General features: G+C 51.3%; 1 protein-coding gene and 1 pseudogene across 1 annotated transcript; both read left to right on the plus strand.

The window, feature by feature from the left end:
• The first annotated feature begins 4,522 nt into the window (after positions 1-4,522).
• On the plus strand, positions 4,523-8,751 carry BEST4 (bestrophin 4). Its single transcript, XM_036256764.1, has 9 exons — positions 4,523-4,674; positions 4,762-4,856; positions 5,447-5,680; positions 5,794-5,948; positions 6,608-6,685; positions 6,995-7,180; positions 7,285-7,365; positions 7,440-7,594; positions 7,740-8,751. The coding sequence occupies exons 1-9, from the start codon at positions 4,523-4,525 to the stop codon at positions 7,993-7,995; spliced, it is 1,392 nt and encodes a 463-aa protein (XP_036112657.1). The 3' UTR covers positions 7,996-8,751.
• Positions 8,752-10,374: 1,623 nt separating this feature from the next.
• On the plus strand, positions 10,375-10,433 carry LOC118627372 (annotated as a pseudogene).
• Positions 10,434-11,692: the final 1,259 nt, after the last annotated feature.

Here is an 11,692-nt window from a genome sequence, read left to right on the forward strand (position 1 = left end):
GGTTGCAGTTTGTCCCCGGCCCTGGTTGGTTGTGCGGGTGGCAATTACTCGATGTGTCCCTTTCACATCGATGTTTCTCTCTCTCTCTCTCTCTTCCTCTCCCTCCCACTCTATCTGAACAAAAAATGGAAAAATGTCCTCGGGTGAGGATTAAAAAAAAAAAATCTCTTGACAGCATCAGGTCACAGAGGCTAAGGGAGTCTTACAAGAATGAGAGATGCCGCCCTGGCCGGTTTGGCTCAGCGGTTAGAGCGTCAGCCTGCAGTCCCGAGAGACCCGGGTTCGGTTCCCGCTAAGGGCACGTACCTCGGTTGCAGTTTGTCCCCGGCCCTGGTTGGTCGTGCGGGTGGCAGCCACTCGATGTGTCCCTTTCACATCGATGTTTCTCTCTCTCTTCCTCTCTCCCCCTCCCACTCTACCTGAACAAAAAAAAAAAAAAAAGAAAAATGTCCTCAGGTGAGGATAAAAAAAAAAAGAATGAGAGATGCCAAGTAAGGCTAGGACTCAGGAGGGGCTGTTGGATTCAGCCATAAAGAGACCTCAGGCGGTCCTTGGTGGTTGCAGAGGCAGAATTGCTAAAGCTGGACCAAGAAAAGAGAGGTGCTAATAGCTACTGTAGCATGTCATACTTACCAAGTGCTTTGCTATTCTGAGCACTTTATAAGTATTAATTCATTTGATATTTACAACTCTATGAGATAGGTATTATCATTCCCATTTTCCCATGGGGAAATTAAGCACAAAGAGGTCCCATGGCTTGCCCAAGGTTACAAAGGTAGTTACAAAGGTGGAGTCTGGATCTGAAAATGTTTCCAGTCTGGCTCCAGACTCCGTGCTGTAAACTGCCAAGCCATAAACCCAGCTCTGGGCTGCGAGGAGGGAGAGGGCCACACTGGTGGTTAGGACCAGAAGAGAGGAAGCCAGGCAAGAGGAGAGGCAAGAGCTAGAGGACGATAAAGAAGGGTGGACCAGATGATTTACAGGTGGAGTGTTTCCCTCTCCTGGACCATAAACCAAAGGGACCTGTCAGCAGCTGGGAAGGGAAATAAGCAAACTCAGGAGGGAGGGGCTGGATGGGGCCTGGGGACCAAACCCTTCCTCTGGCAGAGGCTTCAGGTCCTGTTCCCCTATTGGTGACCCTGTGGGAAATTCACAGCTCAGCAATCCAGAGTTAGTAGAAGGCAGAAATATTAGAGCCACAGGTGGGGATGGAGGTGGAGGGCTGAAATGCAGCCAGTTGGGTTGCCTTCAAGGACCACAGTCAGAGAGAAGTACCAAGGACCTCAGGGCCTGAGCTCCTCCAGTCCAGAGCCTGGCTTCCCAGGTATAAGATACTCTTTAAGTGGTAAGCAGCCTAGAATGTTCTAGAAAAGCCACAGTGCCCAGCCGGTGTGGCTCAGTGGTTGAGCATCGACCAATGCACCAAGAGGTTACTGGTCTGATTCTCAGTCAGGCACATGCTTAGATTGTGGGCTCAGTGCCCAGTGGGGGTCATGCAGGAGGTGGCCAATCAATGTTTTTGCTCATCAATGTTTCTCTCTCTCTCTCTCCCTTCCTCTTTCTCTAAAATCAGTAAAACAAAACAAAACAAAAAAACCACAGATCAAAACTTGGGAAAGGCCTGCATGGCCATGGTGGCCAGAGGCCCCAGCGCTGGTATCTGTCCTCTCCGGGTCAGGTCATGGGTCTTCCAGACCTCTGAGATGGACGCACATACACAGCGGTCCTGTTCTCTCCTCGCGCTGAACCTGGGCTCTGGAAGGAGAACATAAAGTGTCAGGCCATGAGTAGGTTTCTAGACCTTCTTCACCCAAGAAATTGTTTATGAAAAACAATTTGGCTCAGTGGTTAGAGCATCGGCCTGTGGACCGGAGAATCCTGGGTTCGGTTCCCACTAAGGGCACGTGCCTCAGTTACAGTTTGTCCCCAGCCCCAACCAGGGCCATGTGGGTGGCAACCACTCCATGTGTCTCTCTCACATCGATGTTTCTCTCTCTCTCTCTTCCTCCCTCTTTCCCTCCCACTCTACCTGAGGATGAATGCAAAAATGTCCTTGGGTGAGGATAAAAAAAAAAAAAGAAGAAGAAGAAAAAGAGGGAGGTGAACCCTGGCCGGTTTGGCTCAGCGGTTAGAGCGTCCGCCTGCGGTCCGGAGAGACCCGGGTTCGGTTCCCGCTAAGGGCATGTACCTCGGTTGCAGTTTGTCCCCGGTTGGTCGTGCGGGTGGCAGCCACTCGATGTGTCCCTTTCACGTCGATGTTTCCCTCTCTCTCTCTCTCTTCCGTTTTCTCCCTCCCACTCTATCTGTGCAAAAAATGGAAAAATGTCCTTGGGTGAGGATTAAAAAAAAAAAGAAAGAAAAAGAGGGAGGTGAACCAGATGTCTTTCAGATTAAAAGGAACCAAAAAAAAAGAAAAGCCTGCCTGTGCTCAAATCCTCTCCAGCTTTATCAAGATGAATCAGATCCAATGCTGTCCTCAAGGGTCTCATGGGCCAGAGTGGAGCTCTCCCTGTAAACAGATCACAGACCAGTATGATTATCTGCTGCAAGAGGAGAGAGGAAACCTAGAGGGTTTTGAGGAGTGACCTGGGAGAAGATTATGGCAGGCTTCTCAGAGGATGCTCTGAGCTGGACAGTGAAGGAACAGTGAAAAGGAGCTGGGTAGAGGCTGGTGATGCAGGGTAAAGATGAGATGAGGGCATCTCAGAGGGCCTTGCGTATCCAGCTTAAAAGCCAAGCCCTGGCACTGTCTGGCTTGAGGACATGCTGGTGAGGCATCAGGGGAAAGTTCTGTCTCTTCATCTCTGAAGGATTGCCTGGTTCTAGGATGCAACAGTGAACCAGTAGGTAGAAACAAAAGGGAACATATTTGGCTTTTCAAGGTAATAGCAGCCCCAGGCTAAATACCCACAGTGCTCCAGGCTCCATCTGGGCATCCTTTCTTTGAATACTCCCAATTGCCCTGTGAGGAAGGTGTACTGATCCTCTTCTGCAGAGGAGGAAACTGAGATTCGGAGAGATTAGGTAATTTGTACAAGGTTATGGAGAGCTAGAATTTAAACCCAGGTTTTCTGACTCCCAAACTTGGGTTCTTGCTCCCATGCTTTAGGAAACACTTGTGGGTGGGAACCAGCTCACAGTGTGGGGGAAGAACTCCCCAGGATAAGTCAGAAGCGGGACCACCACTCCTGGGTTTCTGTGGGTGACACTGGCACTGGATGGACAATTGACCTGGTGGCTGAGGTATTATGTCCTCTGTTTGAAAGACAAATTGAAACCCAGAAGTGGAAATGCCACTCAGGATCCTGGGCACCCCTAGGGGTCAGAATGCTGGACACAGGCTGGACATCTCTAGGCCTGAGTCCCAGATCTGTGGCCTCAGCAGCCCTGTGAAATGGGAATGGGGAAGGGCCAGGCTAGGTTCCCCCCAGAGCCTGGACTAGAGGCTTGGCAATGTGACTAGTGACAGGACCGTGATCCCAGGGTACCAGCCCTTGTTTAGGCCCAGGTGGGCCAATTCCAGCCGTTGAAGTCCATCAACTACAACTTTGAATCCTGCCTCCAGCACATCCCAGCTGTATGATCTTAGGCAACTCATTTATTTCTTGGAGCCTCATCTGTGAAATGGGGATGATTCCTACCTCCTAGGGTTGCAATGACAATTCTAGGAGAGGATGGTATAGTGGGACCTTTGGCACAGTGCCTGTCACTCAGTCAGTGCTCTGCGATCAGCAGCTGTTATAATTGTAACAATTTATCATGCATCTGTTTTCTCACCTGGAACAGCATGGGAGAGTAATCCCTGTCATCCTGACTTCAAGGTCATGATGTCATCTGTGTGAGCTGTAGGGTCAATGCCAATAGCACTTTTGCCACTCAAAGGCCAGCCCAGCCCTGCAGTGGTAGGGAGACATGTCCAGTTCCCAGGGTGAGGGGAAGCGGGGTGACAGTCTCAATCCATCAATGATAACCTCAGTCTAGTCAAACTTAATGGACCCAGGAGGTACTTAAATGTGTGTGGGGAGAAGCCTAGCCCAGTTCTCCTTCCTCAACGCCAGCTGCTGCCCAGAGCAGGTAGGCAGGTGTGGGGTGGGGATGAGAATGTCCTGGGCCTCAGGAGACCAACTATCAGCTTTGAGAGCAAGACCCCAAGGGATAGTAGTGGGTCTGGGCTAGAGTTGAATTCCTGTCTTCAGCGGTTGGTTCAAGATCTGCAAGTAGAAGAGGAGCCTGTATGAGAGGGCCTAGATCTCAGCTCTCTTTGTCCCACCCCACCCTGGCATGACCCCTGCACTGCTGAGTTCTGGAGGGAGGGGATGGGGTTGTGTTTGGTCTGCTCTGCAGCTTCTTCCCACTTTGTCTACTGATACAGGGTAAAGGCTGGGGTGTGTATGACCAGAGTTGAAGGAAGGTTGCCTGGGGAACTAAACTTGGTGATAAGGCAAGCTAAGACAGCTTGCTGGGAAAAAGGGACAGCTCTGGGGACAGCTCTTGTGACCTCCTACCGTAGGCCCCCAGCGCCATGACCGTTTCATACACCCTCAAAGTGGCGGAGGCCCGCTTTGGAGGCTTCTCTGGGCTGCTTCTCCGCTGGAGAGGAAGCATCTACAAGCTTCTTTACAAGGAGTTCCTACTCTTCGCCGTCCTTTATGCTCTGCTCAGCATCACCTACCGGTGCGAGGGTGGGGTCTCAGGGCTGGTCTGAGGGGGACTAGGCTGCCCACCTCCTTCTAACTCAGGCCTACACTGGACCTTCCCCAGGCTGCTGCTGACCCCGGAGCAGAGGCACGTGTATGCTCAGGTGGCCCGATACTGCAACCGCTCTGCGGACCTCATCCCCTTGTCCTTTGTCCTGGGTAAGACTCCTTCCAGTTCTCCCTGGTATCCTCCTCACTGTCTCCCCTGACGTTTGGGTTGGGTTGATAGCTCTGAGGGTCAGAATTACCCCAGCAGTGCAGCCTGGAGGTCAACCAGAGCAGGCTCAGAAGACATGGCAGCTGCATGCCGGGTCCAGATTTCCAGAGGGCTAGGCCCTGCCTATTACTTATCACTTGCTGGACCCTCATTCCAAACAAGGCCCAAGCCACCTGCTGGCTGGCATCGCCAACCTCTGGGTACTGGAGGAGAGCTAAAGAGAGATGACACCCCATTCCCACCCTCACGGGAAGCAGGGCTCAGAGTTAACCATTACCTGGCCTGGAACCACCACTTCTCTGCCTGAGGAGGGCTGCATTTCTTCCTCCCAGCTCAGTCTAGTACATCAGGTTGGGCCCAGAGGAAGAGGTTGTCCTCTTGACAGAAGGCAGGGCTCCGGAGCCAAATGTGTCCCTTCCTCTGCCTTGGTTCAACCTGCCCTGGACCAGGCACTCTGGCTGAGGGCAGGACATGCTGACTCCCAGGCCTTCCATCTTTCCATCCCATCCCTGCTACCCTTGGTGGCAACCAGGTTTCTATGTGACATTGGTGGTGAACCGCTGGTGGGCCCAGTATACAAGCATCCCACTGCCAGACCAGCTGATGTGCGTCATCTCGGCCAGCGTGCACGGCCTGGACCAGCATGGCCGCCTGCTGCGCCGCACCCTTGTCCGCTATGCCAACCTGGCGTCAGTGCTAGTGCTGCGCTCAGTCAGCACCCGGGTGCTCAAGCGCTTCCCCACCATGGAGCACGTGGTGGATGCAGGTGCCTCATGTGCCTCCTGGGAGGGGAGGTCTGACCCCCGAGGGAAGCTCCAGGGCCCCGGGGTCCCAGCTTTTAGAGGCAGAGTCTGTGCTCCACTCACTTTATCTCTGCAGGTTTCATGTCTCAGGAAGAAAGGAAAAAGTTTGAGAGCCTGAAATCTGACTTCAACAAGTACTGGGTCCCCTGCGTCTGGTTCACCAACCTGGCGGCCCAGGCCCGGAGGGACGGGCGAATCCGTGATGACATTGCACTCTGCCTGCTCCTGGAAGTGAGTTAGCCTAGGACCAGGCCCATCTGCCATCCTTCCCGAGCTTTGCAAACTGGAATAATAATTTTAGTACTTAACACTTTCATCGTGCCAACTACGTACTATACATTTAGAAAAAATATATATGGTTTTATTGATTTTTTTTAGAGAGAGAGGAAGAGATAGAAACATTGATGTGAGAAACATCAATCGGCTACTTCCTGCATGCACCCCACTGGGGATCGAGCACGCAACCTGGGCATGTGCCCTGACTAGAAATCGAACCAGGACCTCACAGTCCATGGGATGACACTCAATCCACTAAGCCACAATGGCTGGGCACATACTATACGTTTTGGAAGCCCTGTATTTATACTAACTCATTTAACCCTCACAATCCTTGATATAGGTACTATTATTACCATCCCCATTTCGTAGATGAGGAAACTGAAGCATAGAATAGAAAAGAAATTTGCCCAAGTCACACAAATAATTAGGGAAGCTGGGGTTCTACTCAGCCATTCTGGCTCCAGGTTCTGTGCTTACAATTACTTTGCCAACTTGCTTCTCATCACAGGCGCTCCAGCCTGGTAACACCTCTGAGAACAGAATGAGCCTCCAGACCTGGCCCATTCTTCATTCCTCACCTTCACTGACTTCTCTTCCTGCTGTACCACCAGGAGCTGAACAAGTACCGAGCCAAGTGCAGCATGCTGTTTCACTATGACTGGATCAGCATCCCTCTTGTCTACACCCAAGTAACTACCTCTTACCTCCCCAGTCCCGGTGCCTACTGTATGTCCTGCGCTGTGTGAGAGACACTGAGAAGAATTAGAGATGGTACCTGCCCTGGGGCAGTTCAGTCTAGTGAGACACTGAACAGCTAAGGGTTCATCCTCAAAGTCTCCCTGGACACCCACTAAGATGGCCCCATTCTCTGGTGCTGCCTCATCTTGCTACATGTTTTCATCGCTTGTCAGACCTCCACACTCCCCTCTTCATCAAGCCCTTAGGGACAGGGACAGCATTTCTCCCTGTCCCATTCAGCTAGACTTGCCCTTCTCCAGGTGGTGACCATAGCAGTATACTCCTTCTTTGCCCTTTCCTTGGTTGGCCGCCAGTTTGTGGAGCCAGAGGCAGGCGCTGCCAAACCTCAGGAATCTCTGGAGCCAGGGCCAGTGTTGGGGGACCTGGACATGTATGTGCCTCTCACCACTCTGCTGCAGTTCTTCTTCTATGCTGGCTGGCTCAAGGTGGGCACTCCGGGTGGTCATGCCAGCATGCTCTGTAGAGACATGAACCCAGAGTCACTTTGGGGACAGAGAATGGGGCAGAAACCACTGTCTTACAACCTCAGGTAGCTGAACAGATCATCAACCCGTTTGGTGAGGATGATGATGACTTTGAAACCAACCAGCTCATTGACCGCAACTTGCAGGTGAGCAGTGGTCTGGGGGCAGAGCCCCCCGTGTGGAGGGGAGGAGGGTTTTTATGACTTGCTGCCCACCCCAGGTGTCCCTGCTATCTGTGGATGACATGTACCAGAATCTGCCCCCCGCCGAGAAGGACCTGTACTGGGGCGAAGACTCGGTGCAACCGCCCTACACTGTGGCTACGATGGCTGAGTCGCTGAGGCCTTCCTTCCGGGGCTCCACTTTCAACCTCCGGTGAGTGTCCCCAGCACGCAGGCTCCAAGTCCCCGCCCACTGTCTGCGGGGCCAAGGACTTGGTCCCTCCCACCCGCTTCTGGAACCAGGCCAGTCCATCCCACCGCTTGCGCGGAAGCTCACTCGTGGGTCCTCCCGCCCGCAGCATGAGCGACGACCCGGAGCAGAGCCTGCAGGTGGAGGTGGCCCCTGGGTTGGCTCGGCCGGTGCCCGCCGCGCAGACCCCACTGCTCAGCCGCGTCCTGGGCGCAGGAGCACCCTCCCCCGCCGTCAGTCTCCGGAACTTCGGCTGCGCACGAGGACCTCCCCGGACCCCTCGTCCGCTGCGCTCCCAGGCGGAGGAGGGCGGCGACACCGAGGCCGCGGACTGCATCGAGGAGGTGGCGGGTCCTCGGGGTTAGGCCTGGGAGCCCTGAACAGAGACAGCCGGGGCCTAGGCTGCCCTCAGGCCTGACACCCACCTCCCCGCCGCCCCCACCCCCCTTCCGCCTCTCGCCCCTCACTGCTCACTTCCTGGGCAGTGCCAGTCCCGCACCCTGTTAGAGCAGCACTTTTTGTGCTCGGAGCCGGAGCATTTAGGGGCGAGGAAGATGAACGAGGAAGATGGTGGTAAGGGCCTGAGCCAAGGCTGGGAATGTGTCCACTTTGGCGGGAGAAGGTAGGACGGATTGTTTGGGGAGGTGAAGCTGGAAGGATACATGGGACGAGGCGCAGAGGACTACAGCCCAGGTGCAGTTAATTTCATCGGCATTGGGGGGCCAGGCAAGTTCTCAGGCTTGCAGGAGCATCAGCATTGCTGAAGGGCTTATTAAAAAGTTCCAGGTACCACTCCCAATGTTTCTGATTTATTAGATGTGAAATGGAGCTCAAGGATTACAATTTGAGTCATACATAAGATATTTAGTATATGCCCTATCCTGATCACCTTACTTTGAAAGAGAGATCAAAGTGTGTGGGTTGGGCACTTTTGATCTGAAATGTTCAATTTTCTTGTTTACAATGATAATATATTTATAATTTGTGAAGTTACAATTGTTTAAAACTTAATCGGCATGCTATGTGGTGAGGTAAAGATAAGGGTTTAGCCCACCGGTGTAGCTCAGTGATTGAGCATGGACCCCTGCACCAAGAGGTTGCCAGTTTGATTCCTAGTCAGGGCACATGCCCAGGTTGTGGGCCAAATTCTGTGTGGGGCATGCAGGAGGCAACCAGTCGAGGTTCCTCTCTCCCTCTCCCTTCCTCTCTCTCCAAACTAAAAAAAAAAAAAAAAAAGGGTTTGGGAATCTGCCCTGGAGGCTGATTAAACACAGTGTGAAGGCAGTAATACATACACCACCCAGCCTAGACTTTCAGCATTTGGACTTGAGAGTGCAGTCTTTTGCCACTCCCACCAACCAAATGGGGAGAATGGATAATTTTTTTTTTTTTTTAAATCCTCACCTGAGGACATTTTTGCATTTATCTTCAGATAGAATGGGAAGGAGAGAGGGAGGGAGAAACATCAATGTGAGAGAGACACATCAAGTGGTTGCCACCCACACGACCCCAACAGGGCCCGGGGCAAACCACAACCAAGGTACATGCCCTTAGCGGGAACTGAACCCGGACCTCTCTGGTCTGTGGGCCAGCACTCTAACCACTGAGCCAAACTGGCCAGGGTGAGAATGGATAAATTTAAGGGGTGAAAGCTACAGTCTATCTCCATGGCAGGACTGCAGTGCTGGGAACACGGTCATGTAGAACCTTACGGAAAACAGCACTAGAGCCCTGGCCGGTTTGGCTCAGCGGTTAGAGCGTCAGCCTGCGGTCCCGAGAGACCCGGGTTCAGTTCCCGCTAAGGGCATGTACCTCGGTTGCAGTTTGTCCTCGGCCCTGGCCCTGGTCGGTCGTGCGGGTGGCAGCCACTCGATGTGTCCCTTTCACATCGATGTTTCTGTCTGTCTTCCTCTCTCCCCCTCCCACTCTACCTGAACAAAAAATGGAAAAATGTCCTCAGGTGAGGATAAAATAAAAAAAAAAAAAAAAAATTAAAAAAAAAGAAAAAAAAGAAAACAGCACTAGAGCATTAGATTGGAGTCATTGCTGGACTGAGCTCCTCTTAAGGTTCCTGTTGTCTAAGCTCAGCCTCCAGTAAATACATCAGTGAATGTTAAAACTGAACATAAGGCCAAAGGATGACAAATGCCAGAACTCAGGGGGAGACAGGAGTTTATAGATAGAGGTTGGGTGCAGCCTCTGGCATTCATTGACTGACTAGATTATAATGCTTGTTTCGCTGCTTTCCTACTGGGTGCCCAGGGGACCTTGAACATTTCCAAGCCTCGCAGTGGCCGAAATCTTTAACATGGAGACATCACCTCTCCGTAGCTGTTCACTGAGAAGGTATCTGAGTTTTTTTTGCTGGGTTTACAGGGGAAGATACCCTTGTTCCAGGGCAAGAATTGTCATCTGTGAAGGCGGTGGAGACTCCTTAGAACCTACTGGTCCTAGCCCTGGCTGGTTTGGCTCAGCGGTTAGAGCGTCGGCCCGCAGACCAGAGTCCCAGTTTGGTTCCCGCTAAGAGCACATACCTTGGTTGCAGTTTGTCGTGTGGGTGGCAACCACTCAATGTTTCTCTCTCTCTTCCTCCCTTTCTCCCTCCTGATCTGAAGATAAATGCAAAAATGTCCTCAGGTGAGGATAAAAAAAAAAAGAACCTACTGGTCCTATTGACAGATTAGAGATAGAAGTTAAGAGGAATAAAGATTAGTGCCTTGCAGAGTTCAAATTAGAAGGTATAGTAGTGCTTACAGCTTTGAATTTGTCTAGTAGGTCTTCTGGTCTTTACCGGAAGGCCAAAAGAAAAAAAGAAGAAAGGCAGTGTTGAGTGTTGCTTTGCTGTGCCTGACAGAGCTCTCAGTAAACATTAACTATTAAGGTGATGCATGAAGACCCTCACTGGGTAGGAAGGCTGGGGCCAGGTCTCTCCAGAGCCAATAGTAAGGTTTTAGAAGGTTGATTTATTTTTGTTCTCAAAAAGGGGGTACATCTTCTAGTTCACCTTTCCCAGTTGGACTGCTCACCTGTCTTCAATTTAGCCAAGGTGATGAACCAATTCAGTTTTGGACTTACTTGGCTCTACAATATGTATTTGCACCTTCCATCAACTTTAAATCGCTCTACAATATGTATTTGCACCTTCCATCAACTTTAAATCGGATCAAAGCCTTCAGGAACTCATTAACAGCACATATTTGTGTGTCTAGCACACTATCATGCACTTTTCCAGATGCTGGAGACACAGAAGAAAACAAATAGCCCTGTTCCCCTTGAGTTATATTCTGAGAGGAGTGGGGAAAAAAAGACAACCAAATAAAACAAAATGTATGCCAGGTTAAGGGATAAGGGGAAAAAGGCAGACAGTGTGGAGGGAACTGCAATTGAAAATTTTGTGACCCACCCTGCCGGTGTGGCTCAGTTGTTGAGCACCAACCCGTGCAACAAAAGGTCACCAGTTCGAATGCTGGTCAGGACACATGCCCAGGTTGTGGACTGAATCCCCAGGGGATATTGATTTGAGAGGGAGAGGGAGGAATAGAAACATCAACGAGAGATAACATCGATCTGCTGCCTCCTGCATGCCCTCCACTGGAGATTTGGCCCACAACCTGTGCATGTGCTGATTGATGGTCAACCACTGAGCCACACAGGCCGGGCAAGAAAAAAAGATGTTTAAAAAGAAAAGAGCCCAGGCCAGTTTGGCTCAGCATTTAAGAGCATCGGCCTGTGTACCAGAAAGTCCTGGGTTTGGTTCCTGCTAAGGGCAATTACCTCAGTTGTGTTTGTCCCTGGCCCTGGTTGGGGTTGTGTGGGTGACAACCACTCGATGTGTCTCTCACATTGATGTTTCTCTCTTCCCCCCTCTCCCTCCCGCTCTGAAGATAAATGCAAAAATGTCCTCAGGTGAGGATAAAAAAAATTAAAAAGAAAAGGGAGAGCTGAGGAATGTGATTAGTTTTGAACATGCTAACATCAAAGTCCAGGTGTCAAATAGGTTTAGGCTAAAGTCAGAAAAATGAATACAAACCTTATTTAATTTTTAAAATCCTCAACCAAGGA

The sequence above is a fragment of the Molossus molossus genome, unplaced genomic scaffold (genome assembly GCF_014108415.1).
Source record: "Molossus molossus isolate mMolMol1 unplaced genomic scaffold, mMolMol1.p scaffold_m16_p_12, whole genome shotgun sequence".
In the NCBI taxonomy this organism is placed as follows: domain Eukaryota; kingdom Metazoa; phylum Chordata; class Mammalia; order Chiroptera; family Molossidae; genus Molossus; species Molossus molossus.

What these genes read in the sequence shown, in the direction of transcription:
- BEST4 (XM_036256764.1), top strand. Translation starts at nt 4,523, where the DNA reads ATGACCGTTTCATACACCCTCAAAGTGGCGGAGGCCCGCTTTGGAGGC. An exon ending in CCCCTTGTCCTTTGTCCTGG is followed by an intron (nt 4,857 to 5,446) that starts GTAAGACTCCTT and finishes GGTGGCAACCAG; the next exon opens with GTTTCTATGTGACATTGGTG. An exon ending in CACTCTGCCTGCTCCTGGAA is followed by an intron (nt 5,949 to 6,607) that starts GTGAGTTAGCCT and finishes CTGTACCACCAG; the next exon opens with GAGCTGAACAAGTACCGAGC.